This window comes from Pempheris klunzingeri, chromosome 6 (assembly GCF_042242105.1).
Source record: "Pempheris klunzingeri isolate RE-2024b chromosome 6, fPemKlu1.hap1, whole genome shotgun sequence".
Classification (NCBI taxonomy): domain Eukaryota; kingdom Metazoa; phylum Chordata; class Actinopteri; order Acropomatiformes; family Pempheridae; genus Pempheris; species Pempheris klunzingeri.
In genome coordinates this window covers 14618678-14639909 of record NC_092017.1, presented here as the reverse complement: position 1 = coordinate 14639909, position 21232 = coordinate 14618678, and the positions used below count along the sequence as shown (strand labels likewise).

The following is a 21232-nucleotide window of genomic DNA, read 5'->3' as shown; positions in this document are numbered from 1 at the left end:
TAGGAGTTTCTTGGCACAGCGTGCAGAGGTCTCAAAGTGGTCTTTTCAAAACTCAGCTCTGCCAGAGTGCTACTAACAGTTTTCTGTGCATGGAATTCAGGTGTTTTATAGCTGAAGTCATGCTTAGATTTAATATCAAAGCACTGGTAAATTGTTTGGTTGTGGTATAAATGTGTAGTTTTTGTATCATAGAATTCAACCTAACTGATGCCAATTTGAGGACAATCAAGATTACTGATTTTCTCTTGGCTTAACATAAGATGAATAAATCCCTCCTGGCTCTATATCGCTATAAGCCCACAAAGATCAACGCTCTATACATTCCCATATGTGCCTCTGGATTTAGTAGATCCTGCAAAGCCTTTCTCCCCCTGAAATTAAGAAGAAACAATAGAAGCTCTTTATCTCGTGGAAACATTTATCCGAGAACAATGTATGTTAATGGAGTATGCTTACAGAATACATTCTGAAGCAAATTTTTCATAATGCTTATTTTAATATAAAGTTACATATGAAGTCTCATTTGTATGCAGAAAAACTGACTGTCTTCTAGTGCATGTAAGCTGAGTTTAATTTAGGAATACATTAGTGCTGGTACTAAAATTACTGTTATTTTGAACAGATACGAAGGGGGCATAAAAAATGCTCTCTGCCACGTTCAGTGTGGCCCAGCTCGGAGAGTGTTCAGAATATTTAATGCCTCTACGCTGGCACTCAAATTTCTCCTCTCTTTTCATGTTTATGCTTTAACGAGGCTGTGGGAGGTTCAATCTGATCATGACTGACATAACAAGACAAAAACACTGAGTTATCTCAAGAACAGTGACAACATGTCTTTATTCAAACATCCATCACGTCATCACAAATCAGAAATAATCAAGGAGTAGAAAAAGAAAACGTATATGAAATAAGAAACATCTTGCGTGTTTTTTTTCCTTTTTCAGGTCAGCATCTGGACGTGGTTATTTCCTGTTGTGACCCCAGAGGGAGCCTCAACAGTGATAAAGGGACACACAAACTTCCCTGCTAAGTACTTCCTCAACTCCAGAGGATCAGCTCTAGACAGACGAGGGAATCCACACCAAGACCAAACAAGGTACGAATCTCAAATCAGTAATCCCACCTCAGAATCAAATCAGCGAAATCCTCAAATCTGAAATCAATCCCCAGAACTCATCTTCTGGACACTTGCAGATGAAACAGGGTTGGATCAATATGAGGAAGATAAAGGCAAGCGTATGTTATATAAGGGGGCAGGGAGAGGAGGGGACCAGTAATCATGATGATGTACTTCTGAAAGCCGCACAATACCCTCGCTGATCCACACATGTGGCAACAGAGGGATGAAAGCAAAAGGTTCAAGAAGGGCTCTGGAATAAGTGACATCATGTTCACCATACATACTATCATCATAATGTCTTTATATGTCCTTATATTTTAGTATTTTTGACTTAAACCTCAAACAATGCCATTGTGAAGTCATTGAAATAACCTGAACGTAAATTGTATCTTCTGCTGTTATCACCTGCAGCAAGTGTCCAATTAAAATGATTGAGGTAATTTCAGATGAAATGATAATCATTTATTGCTAGGTGATGAACTAACATCGACACTGTGTAAGATTCATTCAAAAATACAAAAACCAGTGTGATCTTGAGTGTATATTGTCTCTTTGTCTTAATATCACATTATGAAGCTGCTATCCCTTCTATTATAAGTATCCCTGCTGGACAAAAAACATAAATGTAACAGAAACTTATCACAAATGTAAATTTGTGGGGGTTAAATGTGTTCTTAGAGTTATCTGGCACAGAGAGATTGAGGAAAATGTAATTGTTTGTGTGTGTGAGATGATGTTATCGAGGATTACTCACTTTCCTCTCAGGATTACACAAGATGGATAAATCCCTCCCTACTCTAATTATGATATCTACACTCTACAAGCCCCCGGACACCAATCCTCTATACATTCACATACATCACCAGTGGATCAGAGCAGATTTATTCTCTGTACATCTTATAACCTCAGAAACAACTATGGAAGCACTTTATCTTGTGGCAGAATTTTAACTAGGACATTATGTAGTAAAAAATATGAATACTCAACTGATTCCTTGCACTGTTTCATAGTTAAACCCATTGTAAAAACATAGCAGGTAATTTATGTACTGATACACAAAGTGCTGCAAAGGCATCATCAGTATCATCCCACTCCAATTTTTGGTTGTACCCCAAGGAGAACTCTCCCAAATCATCCTTCATTGACTACTGAGCTGAAACACAGAGGCCTGACCCAGAGCTCACCAAACTGCTCTGATTGGTCAAAACACGACCAAAGACTTCTGGTCAATTACAGCTCATCATGTCGTGTCTGTCCAATGGCGGTCAGCTTGGAGAGTTGAGCATTGAACTTTCCATCTGTGTGGGTCACTGGAGGTGAGAGAGGAGAGCAAGTGATTAAAACAAAACCAAAAAAAAAAACCACCATCATTGATGCGAAGCACCAGAAACCAGCCAGTATCATTGAGCTGCAGAGCTGCAAAGCCAGCAGTTTGAGACCTGCAGGTCCAGTCCAACCTGCACTGCCTGTTGGCAAGAAAAGCAGCAGCAGCAGCAGCAGCAGCATATTAGATCTGCAGATGTAGATGTGTGCCATCTATAGGTAAAGAAAGTTATAACTGCTGCGTTTTTGACACCGCAACCTGCAAGCAATGAGTGTTAAAACTGCAATTTCATGTTCTTCTTTGTACTGTAGCTGCTGGTTGTGGTTTTATCTTTGACATATTAAACCTAAAAAATGTTATGTTTTTGTTCACCAGAGCAGGTTTTCTGCTGAATAAGGAGGACCTTAGTGTTCATCCTGCTCATTGTGCATGTGCTGTCTTCCATATTAGGAGAAAGGTGTTGGAGGGGAAAAAGGTAGCTCATTGTTCACTCTAAAGAAAAAGAAACAGCTGTGGGCTGCAAAGGGTCAAAGGAAACATTAAAAGACAATGTAGAATAGCTTTAGGTCGACTTGTGTGCTGAATACCTGAGCAATGAACTGGGATGTTACTGTATTAATTCATATAGACCTGTTGTTTATTAGTAGGATTCAATAGTTAGCGTCATTTAGGCTTCATAGGTCTGAAAGTGTTACGTTCATCTAGTGAATGAATAGAAAGGGAGATAAACAGTAAATTTGTTTGCGAATTCTCACAGATATTTTGCATTTCACAGCCACAAGCTGAATTGTATTTCTACTCACATATGTATTCAATATTTCATTTTAACCAGCTGGTAGTGTAACGCCGCAGACACACAGGAGGCAGAAGCATCGTTCTTGGGCCAGCAGTGGTCTGGGTGTTTACACCAGAAGCACATTTCTCCATGTCGTTTAACAAACAATTCTGCTCCTCTGCTCTAATCACATGTAGAGCTGATCTTCTCGGTGTGTGTGTGTGTGTGTGTGTGTGTGTGTGTGTGTGTGTGTGTGTGTGTGAGTCTCTGCTCGTCTCTCTCACTCTGTTTAGACACAACTGACTAATACTGTGTGTGGAATAAGTACATAATTTAGAAAACACAATCACAAACACCAGTTGTACTCTGTAGTCTGATAAATATAGTAGATGAGCAAATTTCATCATGTTAGGGGAGAAAAAATGGAAGAATTAAAACTCCAGGAGAACAGCGGGGAGAGGGGCAGGAAAATCAAAGGTAGAATAGATACATATTTTAGCATTTATCTGAGTCTGATCACTCCTATCAAAAATATCAGTGTTAATTATAGTAAGATTATCAGTGCATTTTGTGGTCAGATCTTGCACAGTGAGCGGGGAAAATAAAACAGGTGCTGAAACCATTGCTCTAGATCATGAGCTCCGCCACAGCACTTCCTGTCTCAGCAGCCCAATTAGCTAAGATTGGTGCAGAGAGGAAGCGGGCAGTGCTTTGGGGCTTCGCAGCACCTCTGCCTCCTGTGTGTCCCCAGCAAAAGTTTTAAATCTAAAAATCTTGGATGTATGAATTTTTCAAACTATGAAGGTTTTGTATTTGGGACACTAGAAATGGCTGGAACTTACAGAAAATATTCAGGTTTCTTTAAAAAAAAACATACGCAGCAAATCCACAAACACACTCAGCCATCAGCAGCTATACCCATTTGTAGTTGTGACACTCATTAGCTGCAGGTGGCACAAATAACAAATTTGTCACAAGTGTCACTTGTGTTGACTGTAGGTGGCGACATCTACAGTCATCTAAGCTTACTTTTCTTTCCTGCAGGTGGTGCAGGTTGGTTTGTGTGTAGAGAGTCTGCAGCCTGCTCAATGTGAACATACATGTTTGTGAGGGATTACAGGCCAGTTCACTGATAGGTTTTTTAAGATGCAAAACCTATGTAGCTACTGTACTATTGAAATTGTGATTGGAAGTGTTTTCCAGAGTGCTAACAGAGATGGGATTATCATTAAGGCTGTGATAGTTGTGGAGTGGATAAGCCTCTGTTCTCCTGAAAATGGGAGTTGCAGTAAATTCCTGTGTGACTTGTCAAATCCTGCTAATCACAGTTCAGAACTGAAGCCACTGTGGGGATTGGTGCAGAAACTAAATCACAGCAAATAATGCTACAGGGAAAAATGGCAACGCACTCAAAACTGGAGCATATGTTTTGAAAGGAAATCAGCAGGGAACTCACAACGTGACGAAGGGGGGAGAGGGAGGGAGGGCGAGATTGAAATGACAACCAGAGGGAGTTGATTGAACGCAATAAATTTCTCACCTGTTGAGTCTCCTACTGTAAATTCCTCCGGCTTCAAAGGCACGTCACTCTGTCCTCCCGCTGCTGTCTGCGACTGGAGACACATACAGCAGAAGTGATGAAGAGGAGGAGGAGGAGGGGGAAGAAAGGGGGGAAAAAAGAGGAAAAGAAAAAAAGAAAGAATAAACAGGATGAGAGGCAGCACAGGAGAGAGCAATTCTTTGCAACAGATTGGCCAGGAAAGTAGGAGGATGTGACGACAAGGTCAAGGAGATGTTGTGCGGGGACGGCAGGTGTGTCTGTTTGTTTGTGTGTGTGTGTGTGTGGGTGTGTGTGTGTGAGGTTATTTTTGTCCCATCATTTAGTGAAGTTATTTTCTGTATATTTGTCTTTTGCTTACAGGGCACGGAGCCAGAGCAGGAGGAGGAAACATGTGCTCTCACTAATGACAGCGTGTCAGGACTGTCCTTGCTGGGGGAGGGAGGCGTGTCAAGGTGTGCTTCACTTCACCAACGACCACATCAGACACGGCAGACACTCCACCAAGTGACTGAGCTCATAAAGAGTGCAGACATTAACCTTCCATGAGACATTATGTGCAAATACGCCACGATTCTGAGTTTCACTTACAGAAGAAATAAAGTCTCTTTCTGTCACTTTGACTGTCTCTGCCCGTGTTAGTTTGTTGGTACCAACTGAAACCATCATTAGAGGACAATGGAGCTATAAATGCACGGAAACATGTGGAGCACAGTATTGGTTTTTCCCGTGGAAACATATTATACAGTATACAGCATGCTGATTGTATGGTCAGGTACATCCGACACTGCTTTGGCTCTCAGATGATGTTAGATGACTTGTGTCATGAAGCTAATGGAGGTAACTTATAAAAACACTTATTTTGGTGGGGTAAAAAGATAGAATTGCTTTTGAGTATAATAATGGCCAACTCTTGGCTCCTTTTCTGACTGACAACTGTGCTTAAAAATAGAGCTGAAACAGTGAATCAAGTAGTCAACAGAAAATGCAAAACATTCACTGGTTCCAGCTCCACAAATCTGAGGACTGGCCGTTTTTCTCTGTTAGATAGTCATAAACTGAATATCTTTAGGTTTTGGACTGTTTGTCAGACAAAACAAGCAATTTTAGTACCTCACCTCTGGCTGTGTGATGGACATTTTGACCATTTTTGGACTTTTAGAAACTAAACAATTGATTAAATGACTAAACAATCAATAAAAATAATAGTTAAGTGCTGCTGAACTCAATCTTGTCCTGTTCTCTCTGTGCCTTAAGAGACAAAGGTCTTGGTCTAGTCCTGTTTGTGAAATATGGAATATAAGACAGAAATGTTACATGTATTTAATTTGCATTTACATATGCATATGCAGGAGAGCGGGCCGTCCATGTCATTACATGTGGCTCTGATTTTTTTTTCCTCTGTTGTCAGAGACAACAACATCAAAGCTGATTCTATCTCATACCAGCTTTGCGGTTAAAAAAAAAAGCTAAGTAAAAAAAACTGCAAGACAGAAAAATCCTGCCTTAATCTTCTCCCCGAGCCTGATAAATGAGCTGCTGTATTGGCTGTGCATAGGTGGATGGTTTATTATTTGCAGGCTACGCACAAATCTTCATCAACTGTGTTTTGCCTTGATTTTCTGACATTTGTGCAGACTCTGTAGAGTCTATGCTCTGACAATATTTTAGGTTCAAGAAAGAAGCTTTGATCTCAGCTCTGACGGGCTGCATTAAACTACAGTTTGTCTTTGTTGGACGCTAAAGTCCTGTGAGCTTTCTGCTGCATAACATGAGCTTCACTCCAACTGATCACTCAATAGGGGGAGGTTTGCCATGTGTTGCACCTACAGTATTACAAGTGTGTTCTGCAGGGAATGTGTGGATCATATATTTTAGGATTAACTGTGGTGGGTATTTCATAAGAACCTGCTCTGAAATTGCTGAGTCAGCATGGCTTTAACTTCCTTTACTTTAAAAAAGAAGTGAAGATAAAAGTAAAGGTCAATTTCTTCTACTGTTGGTGTTGATTTTAATAAAATTTGACTTGTTTTATAATATGACTGAAAGAGCTCTTTCAGTGATAATGTCAGACAATTTATGTGGTTCCCGTAATTTAGTGATTTTATCGGGAAACTTAGCAAGAATGAAAGAAGCATATCCATCAATTACCCAGACTTAAGTAGTTACTGTTGAGGACCAGACCAAGTGACAACATAAAAACAAATTCATGTGAACAGGACAGGCAACTCTGATATCCAACACTTGGGGGAATTGTGTTTCTTTTATACTCACGTATGCATTGGCATATTCAATTTTGGTTCCCTTTAGTTCAGCTTTGAACTGAGTGAAAAACAGGTATGATTTCCCCTGGGGCCTGGCAGAAACGAAGAAGAAGTATGTGTTAACAACATTAAGTCATTTGCATACATTCATTTGTTTATTAAGTCGATGTTGGACATGAATACAATTAAACCATGAGGTTACAGGCTCTGCTATATTGTTTCTCCTCCATCTACTGGGACTGTCAGGACTAACTAAAATCAAAGAGTGATTCAGTGAACAGAGTCGCAGACGGGATTCTCACTGAACATCAGGGTCACTGAGCTAAAGAGGAGACGACTCAGTATCCTGTGTGTATGTGCACACACTTGGACAACTATCTTCATGAGAACCAATTTATGTTTTAGACGTTGGGAGCTAGGACATTTTTGGAAAATGAGGACATTTTGGCCAGTCCTCACAACCTCAACGAAGGGCAGTGTAAGGGTTAAGACTTAGTTTTATGGTTATGGTTAGAATTAGTTTAAGGTAAGGGTAAGGAGCTGGGGGACGCATTATGTCAATTGTGTTTGTGTGTTTGTACTTGCTACATAGTGAGGACCAGAACAAGCATTGTGAGGACGTTTTTGGGAAGTGAGGACATTTCGGCTCGTACTCACAACAACCTCAAAGGGCTGTTTACACGTTCAGACTGGTTATGGTTGGACATTTAGTTGTGATGGTTAAGGTAAGGGCGGCTGAGGAATGCATTATGACAATGAGGGTCCTCACATAGATAGAAGTACAAGAGTGTGTGTGTGTGTGTGTGTGTGTGTGTGTGTGTGTGTGTGTGTGTGTGTGTGTGTGTGTGTCTGTGTCTGTGTGTGTCTCTCTCTCACCTCCACACAGAGCAAGAAAACAGCCTGTCGTCGTCACTCAGACCCACGCTCATCAGCCATTGCTGTGTGGCACAAAGACAGAAAAATGCTTATGCATAAAATCCTGCTGCAGTTAAAAATCAATAATATGATGCTGGGGACCAAAAACCAGAGAGAAAAACAGACAGACAAAGGGACAGACAGACACTCACCTCATTGGTTCCCCCTTGTGAAGCATAAGTGAATGCGCATTCAAACTCCCCCTGAAATAAAGAAATGTCCCATAACACTAGTTAATGCATTTAAAAATATTTTTTTTCTTAATCACTTTTATCTGATATTGATTCTTTCCATTAATCTATAAATGAGGTCAAACAGGCATTTCTAAACTGGAGGTAAAATGTCAGTTTCCTGCTTGGTACTGGGTGTTTCAAAGTCGAATCGATTGTTAAATAAATGTACAGTTTTAGTCATTTATCAAACAAACATTCATACAAAAACATTAATTGTCTTCAGCTTCGTGTAAATTCAAAGGTCTGTTCTCACTGGACCTTTTGACATGTTGACATTTTCTACAGGAAAGCACAGGTGTGACTAATGAAATTACACATGGTTTATTGGTCAGATATCGTGCGTGAAGCCAGGACAGGGCGATCAATTCAATATTAACATTTCTTAACTTCCAGCAAAGCAATCCTATTGTGGTCAAACAATTTCTATTGTCCAAGGTAATGACTTTAGACAAGGAAACTGTAATGAGAAACTCAAAAATTAAGCACTGGCTACATAAAGAAACTAATTTTTAGTCTCATTAAAGGCATACTTTTCAACATCAGTTTGATTATTTCATATATGAGATTTTGCAAATTTTTTCCATAATGTCAATATCGGAAATCATGATAATGGTTATAACCGTATCACCAGCACTACAAAGAGCCACCATTAATGTTATTGGTGACACCTGTGATTTTCCTGCTATGTAATACCAAAATGTCTGCTGTGGAAAAGACCATTTGTTAGTAGTTCAACCAATTGGCCAAATGATTGATCGATTAATAGGAAAAATAAAAAGTGAAAGTAAGAAAACAGTCCAAAAACTACACAAAAAGCAGCTCGCATTCATAAAAACTGTCAGCCAATGAAAGGAGCCGCTGTGTCACCATGCAGCGACGTGTCAGCTGCTCACAGGCTGTGGCGTCATCACGCTGCGACCACAGCTGACCAGCAGAATGTAGTGTCTTTTCACTTGTATTATCATAAGCATCAAATATATCGAACATGACACGATTTAATGAAAGAAACACACCTCTTATACACCCACCAAATTTTGCAAAATGCAATTATCCTTTTAAAAACTGGCTGATCTGTGACAAATGGGGGAATAGCACTAACTAATCGGTGATTTAGCCTGCATTCAAACTAGTAGGGGTCTCAAAAGGTTTAGATTCAGCACAGGTGCAGCTTTGTGTTGCGCATGTTAGCCGATAAGTCTAAAATAAAGAGATTACTTAATAGTAATAGTCACTTACGATCCTCTCACTGAAAGTGTGCACCACTCCTCCCGGTTTGACGTTAAACTCCACCGTCTTCGTCCGCTCACTAGAGCCGTCAACCGGGACCAGTGTCGCAATCAACACGAATACGAGCAGAAATGCCAAATTATCAGCGCACAAATTACTCAGGTTGGCCATTTCTCCCTCCTTAGATGTGTGGTGGTTGTGGTGGTGATGGTGGTGGTGTGTCGCTGTGATTGGCAGCCCGGGTTACCTGGTATCCCGTCGACTGGGAATGTCGTCACTCGCTGCGTCACATACCAAACCAAGGAAAACAAAATAATCACGCAAAACATTTAAAAAGACGACAGAAGAAAAAGAAAAAGAAGACAATATCTCGACCATACGGTGGTAAAAATACACTAGTTAATGTACTTTGGAGATAAACTGCTTTGATTGGTGACCCGTAAAAGTACATAATTCAACGTAACTCGACCGGTCATGGCCACTTGATGTCGCCCTCTTTCAGTCATTTTGTTGTTTTAAATGTTATAAACCAATCAGAGACTGACCACTAATAACATCTGCATTAGGATTTAAATTAGAGCGTTTAATCTTAGTCCCAGTGAGCGTCAAAGTTCATGTTGGACTTTAGAAACAGCAGCTTGACATCAATCCATCCATCTCCATGACAACAGCAGCAACATCCACTGCGGATGACTATGTGATGAAGACCTGCGGAAAATAGCCAGTGAGTGGACCTTGAGTTGGGATTATTTGTCACAGTGGATCTTTAAAACCCAAACAACCACACTGCACTTCTGTGAGGAGACTACAGAGCACCATCCAATTCTCTCTCTCACACACACACACACACACACACACACACGTGTCTTTTTCCGCCGCCTGGCTGTAGCCCAGGATGTCATGTGCAGGTGTAAAGGGGAGAGGGCAGAGTGCACATCTCGTCTCCCCAAATTTATGAGATGTGTTAACATGTCACTGACGTTTCCAGTCTCATTATAACGTCACATCTCATCTTGTCTCAATCAATCATTCCTCACTGCACAGCTCTGTGTTTCTACACTGGTGTATTTCTTCTTTTACTGAAGTGACAGATCTGAGTGCTTCTTCTTACACCACTGAGTATGTAAATACATGAAAAATTGTTAATAAAGATTAAATGAACAGGTTTGTGGTTTTGTTTGTATTCTGCTGTACGAGCTGTACAAGGCTGCATTGAGTGCGAGGAACACTGGGATTAACAGTGCATGATATAAATCACTGTTTATAAAGAGATTTTAGCGCACATGTATAAATGAATAGAGAATATGTATACGCCTGTTTAGACCAACAATCCACAGTAAAATAATAATAAATGATAATAACGTGGGGGGTCCAACAGTCTGCTAACATTTAATTGCAAGAAATACTGCAGAAGTTTCATTTTACATTACCATTTTTTCTGAATCATCAGACTTAATGATTATTTCCAGGTTTATCTGAAAATATCAGAGATCTCCAGTGTGGTCCCTACTGAACATGCCAGTGTGCAATGAATATATTTGGCTATGTAGTGCTCACCAATACTAAACCCAAACAATTATACTTTCTAAAAGTGTATTTAGATTGAATTTCAGTGTATTTAGCTGAAAGTGCTAATTGTTGATGCTCTGACTCAACATTTCAAAGAAAATTAGAAAAAGAAACATAACTAAATAATTCAACAACTAAGAGGAAAACATCTTTGGCAATGCCTTTGAAATTTTTTTTCTTTAAGCATGCTGAATACAAGGCTGTTTTTATGAAGCAATGTTAAAATGATGTGATTTCTATCCTCTCATCTATGAAATAACCCTGTGATCAGCCATGACAACGACAATGAACTCTGAATATGTGTGACCCCTATATTCACAAATATATAAGATATATATTCTCTACACAAAATACAGTACAGGTAGTATTAGTATAGTGTGTCAGCCTCTCAAAAATAATATGTTTGCCCAGTTACACATACTGTATGTGGACATTCCTCTTTTTTCACACTAGAAGAACATTTTGTATTACAGGAGACAAAAACAGTCTCATGTCTGCATGAATGTGTATGTCTAAATGTATGTCTATGTGAATGTGTGTGTCTATGTGTGTGTGTGTGTGTGTGTGTGTGTGTGTGTGTGTGTGTGTGTGTGTGTGTGTGTGTCTGGAGCCACAAAGCGTCGTCCTCGTGAAGCGTGACACACGAACAGATGTTTGGTACAAGAGGAGACACCTCAACGTCGTCTGACACTCACGTATTAAACCCATAAAACAATACGAGCATTTAGAACAAAATTCTGACCAAAAATAAGTGGTTGGTTTCTGCTGAATAACCTGTCCGCCCCCGTCAGCCTTTTCCCCATCCTCCTCCTCCTCAGCGTCATCCTGGCCTCCTCCCTGTCCATTCCCACTTCCCAGCCCAAAAATAACACAATAACAGGATTAATAACAGCATGGATTCAGTCAGACGGCCTGTGGAGTGTTTTAATATTTACACAGCAGCTCTGTGAGGAAACGTACAGGGTTTATTAGGCACACGTTCTTCTAATTCAAACAGGGAGAGCTGTTAAATCTGTAATGATGTGTAAATGGTCAGACTCAGGGAGTCCTCCTCCTGCCTGGATAAACATTGTTTCCTTTTTCAGGATGGAGGAGGAGAGAAAAAATATTCAACCATTTCCACTGTGCTCACACAAACAGCTCCGACTTTTTGCTGTGAACAAACAAGTCCCTAAAAGGTAAATACAGACCACATATTCAGACGGAGAAACAGAACATTAGTGCGGAGGTGGCGTCAAGCTGTTTCACTAATGATGCAAGCTCATACTCCAGACTCTACACGCACAGTAGGGAGCCTTAAAAACCAACACTTCAGTAGGTCACTATGTGTAGATTTATATACATACAGTTAATTTAACCTTTTTAATAGTTGAGAGCAGATGTTACAGAGCTGAATCAGCTCATAACCAACACTGGGCAATTTGTCATAATTGATAAATGTTGCACGTTTTATTAGCTGACATCTCATGGAGCTAACGTGTGAGATAATTATCTGAAAGTGTTAAATGGATCCTGAAGGATGTTGATTTATACGACCACTGGCAGAGTGTTGATTATTTCACTGTCAGAGTTGGATTAATCGCTTTGCTTTTTTTAAATTATTATTCTGAATGTGTGACTCAAAAGATATCCAGATGGAGGTGGCACAGTTATAGAAGAAACCCCAGAGATTTTAGTGTTGAATTTAAAGCTTCACAAATCAAGATTTTTATATCAAAAATGGGTCAGATCAGTATGTGTAGTGTGAATAGCACCCACAGAGAATTATCACCCATCAGCTCTTCAGTTCCCATCGTCTCTACTGAATGTTGTTGGCTCTTTCAGCTCATATCTGGTCACGATGAAGATTGAACAGTAAAAATACAAAGAGGGGTTTAAGGATGCAGCTTAATTTGATGTAAAGAAAATCAACTGCATTGATCTGGAAGCATTTTACAGCCTTCATCAGAGTTGGACGGTGCTGCAGTGTGAGTTGGTTGGCCGCTAAAGGGTTCTTATGTGAGCTTCATCTGAGGCCTGAATCAGCCAAAAAAAAGTCAGTTTGATTTGAGTTCAGCTTCAATATAATCATAGTGCTTCAGTGAAGTGCTGCAACAAACACGTATAGATTAAAAGGACTTCTGTGTGTGAAAAAAGTTTCATCTAACTTTGAACTTATCTTTTAGAAGAATAAATCAAATTTAAAGGGAACATCAGGAACATAAAGGTTGAAGGAGTCCGTACTGAGAGTTTTGCAGTTTGTGTCTGCAGGAGGAACAAACTGGCAGCCATGAAGTGTCCCTGCAGTCTAGCCTGTTGGCTCTGACGCTTGTTGACCGGGAGTCTCAGACAGCCTCTGGGCACAGCCTCACAGACAGTCAGCCCGTGATAAGGATGGTTTAGCCGTGGTGCTGTTGATGTCAGCAGTTTGCAGTCAGGTTTTCCTGACCGTCTGCGGATCTGTGGAATTTCTCTCCTCCTCGCCATCTCCAGCAGGGGCAGGCAGGGCCGACCTCTACCCGTCCTGCACGCCCTGCAGGCTTAGCGCGTCGGCCTGCCCTGAGCAAACAGCACCTGGTAGCGGCAGAGAAGGCTCTGCACTGACCCTCTGTCACACTCAAATTCACATCAGTGGATCACCTCGAGGGCTCCCTGACCAAACATGGTGTGAGCTCGACGGAGAGGCCATGTTGGGAAAAGAGGTTGAGAGAAATGTGGGGATTTGAAAAATAGGTTCATGCCCAGTGTGATATGGATACATGTGTGTGTGCACTGACATGTCCCTCATTTCTGATACTTTATATTTATCATTACAACTCAGGTACAATTTGGGAGCACTTGTGCATTAGTTGAGTATCAATATTTTATGCTACTTTACATTTTTACTGGACTACATTTCAGAGGGAAATATTTTGCCTTATATTCCACTATTTTTTAATTGATTGATAGATTAAACCAGTGGTCTCCAATACTTTTGGTTTGTGAATCGTTCAAAAAATCTGTACTTTTCCCCTCTAAGCTTCTCACATAGTTTCATTTGATTAATTGTTCGGGGCCTAAAGAAAATGATCAAATATTTCACAAAACAGTGAAGATTAGAGAAATATGCATTTGAGTAGTTGAATGTTGCTTCTCTTGACTTATATATAAAGTACTTATTATATAAAGTAGTTGAAACCCTTTACTGGCTGTCTGGGTGCCTACATAGCTTGCAGAGTGTAACATAACAGATGGAAATGATCAGCAAATGAGGGTAAACGTACACAGCATCTGAGGAGCCCACAGCACACTTGGTTGAAAACAGACTGTTACCATGAGAGGGGGTGAAAAAATCCAGTACAGCAACAGATACTGAAGAGAAACCGTGCTCCATGACCTCAGCTCCCACCTGTCTGCATTTGCATCTCATAAACATCCTGAAACTGTTTCCGTCTTTCATCAAGGCTGAAATCTTCCACAGGAAGGTTTCAGATCACTGTGGTCATTATGTTTCCACCGTACAGTTTTGTCAGTGATTAATTCACTTTGTTGAATGTACTGAATGTATTTTGTTGTCGTCTCTCTACAGAGTGCTGACACAAATTAGTTTATACAGCCAAAAGCTCAAAAACCTTTTACCTCCATGCTCTATATCTAACATTACAAACATGAAGCAATATGTTTGTGCTTGGCTGCAAAGAGCTCTGTTGAAAAAGAGCAAAATTATTGTGTTAACAAATAGTTGTGGTGATTATTTATACATTTCCACGTAGTGTCCGGTCAGACAGAGTCCCTATTAAATCTGGTGACAACGTGTAAATAGAGTGAGACGTTCCCAGACACCTCACATAGATTATTATTATTGCCAGGTGAATAAATGTTTTCTCAACCAGTCATCTGCTGTAACACAACATGAGAAACACGCAACAACAGGCCTGTGGTGTGAAGTAATTTGTCATTTGCATTTCTGACAGACATAAAATGCTAAATGGAGTCATTCCAGGTATTTCTCTGAGGTGTGTTATTCCAAAACACTTTAAGAAATGTACCACTCCACATGCTAATGACCCTCAGCTTGTGTTGACTGCTGTTAACAGTAAATGGGCAGTGGAGTGACTTCATGCTGTTAAATATTTGTTCAAATTCTATCCATTTTTTTTCAGTAATGCGTCAGTCTTCAATGGTACCTTTGTCTTTTTCAAACAAATAAAAACATAAACTTTATTATAAAACATAATAAAAAAATTCAGAACACCTTAACAGACTTTACATCTGTGCTAGGGTAGTATACACAATAAATCATACATGCCATATTGCTCAAAATGCACCCATGAAAGTATTCTGTTTAAAATATTTTAACAGCAATTATAAATCTTTCACTCCAAAACATTTTGGGTCAAAATTAAAGAGAGGATCTTTTCTCTGACAAGACAAGGTGTGAAAGTTCAGGGGAGAAAAGCACTATTGTCGTCGGACCTTAAAAATAACTTGCTTTCTTTACATTTGTGACTCACACCAACACACTTTCCTCACATTTTCTGCACACATTTAACAAACAGTACAGAGTTGCATTACTTAAAAATCCACTCAAAATGTATTTTCTTACAAATAACATAACTTAACATTTAGCCAGCCTGACTGTAGCTACAATATAATATCATATGACATAAATACAAATAGACTAATTTATATAGTAGCAAACATTTGAATGTAAAACAGCTGCACAACAGAGGAGCAACTGTATATTAAGAGCAACAAGAAGGTTCTGAGTATACCTGTGGGAAAATCTTCAGTCTGGTCAGCTTCTGTGAAATAAAGAACAGACGTCAGTGTTGAGCTCTTTGTTTTACTTCTGATCTCGAGAACACCATGAGACCGACTTACACGGTGATCCTGCAGTTTCTTGCCTGGACGTAACTGCCTGTGTACCGGATGTCGCAGAGCACCTCGTTGTTGGAGAAGTCTGACTCCTGAACCAGCTGAGAGGGGTTCACTGTCACCTGAGACACAGCAGAAGGCACAACACATTATACAGCACATTTCAAACACAAAGGCAATGCAAAGTGCTTTACAGAGGCAAAAAAAGCATTAGAATGACTTTCAAAACAATAAGCAATGAAAGGCAAGGAAATAGAATAAGATTAAAATTACATTTTAGAAATAAGTTCAAATGAAAGGCACAAAATGGAATAAAAGTGCAGTAAAAAACAGCTACGACACAGAATTATTTCATTTGATTCCAGTTACATGTTGTTAATAATTGATCTGATTATCATTTATGTCGTCCTGTTCATAAAACAGTTCCACACTCCCACCTTGAGGATGTAGTTTCCTGGTGGTACATCAGTGATGTCGATCCACTGGCAGTCGATGTTGGCATGATACGTATCATAGCAACCAGGACCGAGCCCCTGAGAGAAAATCCAAACTTATATTACTCCTCTGTTGGCTTGATCTCACAGTAATCAAATGAAACTTCATTTCATTTTCAATAAAATGAATGAATCAGTAAGACCAACCTGTGTGTGAGCAGTGCAGGCGAAGCGCCGTCGTACTCCCGGGTCACAGGACGTGTCCTCCAGACAGAAACTGGCCTTGTGTCCCTCAGCGACCTTCTGTCCGGTGGAGACGTCCAGCAAGTCATAGTTACTGAAGGCCTCCATGCTGTGGTAATGCCTGGAGACACAGAGAGAGACACACACACAGAGTCTGTGTTGTGAAAGTCATAATTTCTGTGGTCATGGCCACTTCCTGTTGAGGATAAAACAGGAAAAGACATTCATATAATACATCTCCAGTGAACCGCTATCTATTCCTGAAAACGTTTTCATGACGTCACTTATTTTCTCACAGCTAAATTGTCGTTTGATCACTTATCAGCACCAAAAAGGACCTGAACAAACTGTAACTGGCACAACACAGAACTGTTTCCTAGATAATCAAATAGAGAATTGGTTCTTTTTTGCAGAAATGATTTGGCCTCTTGAAATTTTACGCTTGTTACCAATCAGTCTGAGCATATGAAAGGTTGCTGTATTCATTTTTCTGAAGAGGTGCTGAGGAAATGGTAAACAGCTGCATTTAAATAAACAATTTTATCCAAAGCATTTTATAATTTGGCATATACCAAAAGCAAGGTGCCGGCCTAGAGGACGTGTCTTTTGGGGTATTCGAGGTGTTCATGGACTGGTTTGTGTGTTTGTACTACAGCACTGGACTCACTGGTGGCAGCTGTGCCATTCCCACTCGTGTCTGGGCTTCATTGGGAGGAAGTCTGCTGTTCCTTGGTTCTTCACTCGCTGTGGGAACCGCAGCAGGACTCTGTAGTCGAGGTCCCTCACGCTCGGGTGGTACGCAGACCTGAAGGAAAGGGAAGCAGGAAGTGAATGAGCCAAGTTTACCTTGAGCAACTTCGGTATGAACCGAAATGACACAAAGAAAACCTAAAACACAGGGTGGTTTAGGTCGTATTGTATCGGCTTTTTATTTGTGGTATCTTCACATCATGTCACCCTCCGCACACACTTCACTTCTGAACTCCCTCTCCTCCTCACTGACCGCTTCACGTAATGGTGATTTACTGAGGTGGTTTCTGGTCTTGCATCTGTATTTTTTGCATTCACCTCAGAAATCCTTTGCCCTTCATTTCAGAGCCTCTTTTACTTGGTAAAGCGGCTGCCCAGATCAGAGGAGAGACTCGCGAGCGGTTGCCAGGTTTGTGTCCAGCCGCTCTGTCACTCAGCTGCAGCTTCCAACTGGGACTCAGGCCAACACACATCCTAATGTGGCAACCTCAAAGGAATCCTAAATGACTATCATTAGTTCTTTATTTATTTATAAATTTATACCCCATTGATTTTTGTGTGCAAAGATATATAATGTTATCACACAGTAGAGAGCATGTGTATAACTAAGCAAGGGGAACACAAGAATCACAAAAACCTTTTAAATCTTCTTATACTGTCACTAATCAACTGATTTGATTGTTTGTTTGGCCTTGAGCTGACAGACACATCAGTGTGGTGTGATCAAACAAGTCAAAGAAATGAAAATGCACCTGGAAAGGCAGTTCTCTTCAGCAGCACAGCGAAGTGCGTACATCTGCACTCTCTGGATGTAAGAGGCGGCTTGAATGTAGTAAGGGTCAGGAACCAAGTCTGGGAGACCTGCAGAAAAATCACATTAACGTAAATACATGCATGGACACATCCAGAAATGCAGGGCTATCGTAACGCTTCATTAAGACTTTTGAAAAGTAGAGGATTCAAACTGTTTCAGGGTCTTTAGTCTCTCTTGTGGAAAAGGAGTCGAACAGTTTTCAGTTATATTGTTCAAGGAATTTGAGACAGAAAACATGTGAATTCATGATAATCAACAGAAAAGTGTGGGGTGATTTGATTATATTGATTTATATCTACTGATTTAAAACGAAAATATAGGAAACTGTTGACAATGTACTATGAAGGTATTGGATTGATTAATTAATTTTACTTTTGATGCCTCAGGACATTTGATACAAAATACTACAATGGCATACTTGAGCAGATTAGTGAATGGAGAACTTTGGATATATTAAATGATCATTATAGAGGTAATTTGTCCTCCGCTGCTGCAGGCTAACAACCAATGACTCGTTCCTAGTTTTTCAGTCAGCCACTTCATTTTAATTTTGCTCAGAGGCTCTCATTAGTTTTGTCATAAGGTGCCATTAACTCTCACTCTCATTAAAATGCGTCTAATGTGCATTAGAGGGAGAAAAGGGGGATTTAAACTTCGAAGGTGAAAATGAGGCATCTGCGCCTCATCATTGCTCCACTCAATGCTTCACCAAAGTTGTAATTGGTAGGGCCCGTTGAGCAGTTCAGAAACATGTTTTTCATTATGTTCAAACTGTGTGTGTTACCACTTTTACATTTTGGTTAAACTCCTCACCGTTGTGGAAGAACCTGGTGCCATAGCCCGGTCCAGGTGGAGGGCGCGCAGTGATCCTGTTCCTGCGGTCCGGAGGATAAACGTTGTAGAAGACTGAGTTCCTGTGATGAATACTGTGTGGATCCCGTGGGTCGCTTAAGTCTGCAGTCCGTGTTGCATCCGGCCTTGGCCGAGGAACGTGTATTTCTACGCTGTTACCGGACAGCGCTGTGGGAGAAACATTTGACTCCAGCGTGACTCTGGTTAGTGAGTGCGCTCTTTGCGCACTGCGAGCGTCTACTAAACTGGTTTGCTGCGCGATGCGACGTGCATTCCCAGTATCCTCAGAAATGGTGACCCATCCAGCCGTGGCAGGTGACCGGGCAGGTGATTCCGAGCTCTCAGACCTCATCCCGCCGCCCCGGCTGTGCGTAAAGTCCGGCGAACTTCCCAGTGGCGCAGTGGCCTGTTGCGCGCCAGCATCATCTCCAGGTGTACTGCGGCCTCCTCGTGGGACTCCGCTGCCGGAGAACTCCTGGATGTGGGTGAAAGCGGCGGAGCTGCTGTTAGACGGTGCCTGATGTGAACGATACCCCTCAGCTGCAGCCTCTCCGGTGGTTGCGCGGCGCGGTGGGGGCTGACTGCGTGTCCCGGGTCGTCCCGAGGCGAGTAAATACTGACCCGCATCAGCACCAAGGACCGACACATCCATCTGAGTGAGTTCGTTATGTTGAGAGTGACGCCTGGCTGCGTCTTCGAGGTCTCTAGATCCGGTTCTTGTGGATCTACTGAGAGCAACAGGAGGGGGAAGTCGGTTGAAACCGCTTTTACTTGTCAATAAGAGCTGAGTGCGTCTTCTGATCTGCGCAGGTGAGCGATATTGAGTCCCCGTGCTCAGTAAACTGTACACCTGGCCGTTATTCTCCCACTGAATCCGGTTTCTCCACGGTCCGACATGTGCGCGTAAATGGTGCTGACCGGTGCCCAAACACACCAGAACATCCAGAAAGCAGATTACCAATAGCACAAAATTCTCCATGGCCCAGCGTGACCGTGTCTCTGACTGAAGAGCCCCAGCACTGAGACATTCACCACGAACAGGGGTGATGGGGTGGTGTTTTGAACACACTGGAGTCCGTTACGCAGTTGCGCACAGCATCACTACACAGAGAGAGAGAGTTTGGGTTTGAGACGTCTTCATGTGTTTGTTGTCTGACTTACTCACGGAAAAATGCTTTTACCCACTCATGAACAGCAAGGAGCCACACACGTCTCAGTTTAACCATTTCACCACCGTTAATAGAGCGGGACATTAACAGTTACAAAAATACCCAAAACAACAGTGGTGGTTCACATGAAACTCTTGAATTTTTGGTTATATTTCCAGTATTTATATGTGATTCCTTAAGTGCATTAAGATTACAGTGACTAGTCCTGTAAGGAGCTGATTGTGCCTCACTGACCACATCTGAACCTGTTGAATCCTCACACTGAGACCACATGATGGCGGTGGACCCTCACTAAAAGTCAGCCTCTGGTGACCTACAGCACGTTTACCAAAGTCTCGTGACTTTTGTAGGTGTCATTTTCCAGCTTTGAACTTGAATGAAAAAGAAGATGACAACGCAGTGAGTAGAAAGGTCTGCTCCTCTTGGTGTAGATCAAACGATCTGGTATCATGAATCCATCTTTGAAGTCACTGACCCTTTAAAACCCCAAACTCAGGTCCTTAAATGTGTGTTTAGTAAAGGATGTCTGGACTTCAAACTTGTGCTGTCTGACACGCCTCAAAGTCAGGTCATGTTTAAAGGGCTTGACACCCTTCATATATTAGACTACAGACCACTAATGTAAAGCTACTGTAACACACGAGACAAGTCTCTTTTCATTTCTACCATTAAATTAATTGCAGAATGGGCCTAAAATCACTGTGGCACACTGAAAAAAGGCAAATATTTCAAATGAAGTCTGGAAAACTTGTAAAACTTAATTTTATTCTTCTTAACCCTGAAAATATTCAAGGACTTTCCAGGTCTCATGTGTGTGCACAGGATTAGACTGAAGTAGGTGAGAGGCCCTCACCTTTGCCTTTATTCTGTCCCATTCATTCTCTGCCACAGACACTCTGGCGGTGGCACAGAGTAAGTAGCGTGGTGCCAGACCTGAGTGCATGGTGACAAAAGCAACCACCGCTCTGAGGATTAGAGGAGATCTGAGCGTATAAAAACCTCCTGTGCCAACACTACAAGAGCCCCCCTCTAAATATACCCACACACCCTGGCAGGCACTCTGAGCTTTTCAACAATCTGAGAGAGTAGAAATCCACGAGTGAGTGTGAGAAACATGAGATGGGGAGTGTGTGTGTGTGTGTGTGTGTG

At 41.2% G+C, this 21232-nt stretch overlaps 2 protein-coding genes across 3 annotated transcripts; both read right to left on the bottom strand.

Moving 5' to 3' along the window:
- Nucleotides 1-311: 311 nt before the first annotated feature.
- On the bottom strand, nucleotides 312-9624 carry mydgf (myeloid-derived growth factor). Of its 2 annotated transcripts, XM_070831691.1 has the most exons (7): nucleotides 9426-9624; nucleotides 8109-8159; nucleotides 7918-7979; nucleotides 7052-7133; nucleotides 4760-4832; nucleotides 2305-2430; nucleotides 312-371 (listed from the first exon to the last, which is right to left on the bottom strand). In XM_070831691.1, exons 1-6 carry the CDS (start codon nucleotides 9585-9587, stop codon nucleotides 2351-2353), a joined length of 510 nt encoding a protein of 169 aa, XP_070687792.1. In that variant the 5' UTR covers nucleotides 9588-9624; the 3' UTR covers nucleotides 312-371; nucleotides 2305-2350. The 2 variants fall into 2 exon arrangements, with proteins under 2 accessions (XP_070687792.1, XP_070687790.1); XM_070831689.1 differs by lacking the exon at nucleotides 312-371 and having other exon boundaries at nucleotides 819-2430.
- Nucleotides 9625-15674: 6050 nt separating this feature from the next.
- On the bottom strand, nucleotides 15675-19893 carry loxl5a (lysyl oxidase-like 5a). Its single transcript, XM_070832488.1, has 7 exons — nucleotides 18876-19893; nucleotides 18001-18109; nucleotides 17166-17303; nucleotides 16463-16619; nucleotides 16259-16354; nucleotides 15828-15943; nucleotides 15675-15748 (listed from the first exon to the last, which is right to left on the bottom strand). The coding sequence occupies exons 1-7, from the start codon at nucleotides 19891-19893 to the stop codon at nucleotides 15742-15744; spliced, it is 1641 nt and encodes a 546-aa protein (XP_070688589.1). The 3' UTR covers nucleotides 15675-15741.
- Between the last annotated feature and the right edge of the window lie 1339 nt (nucleotides 19894-21232).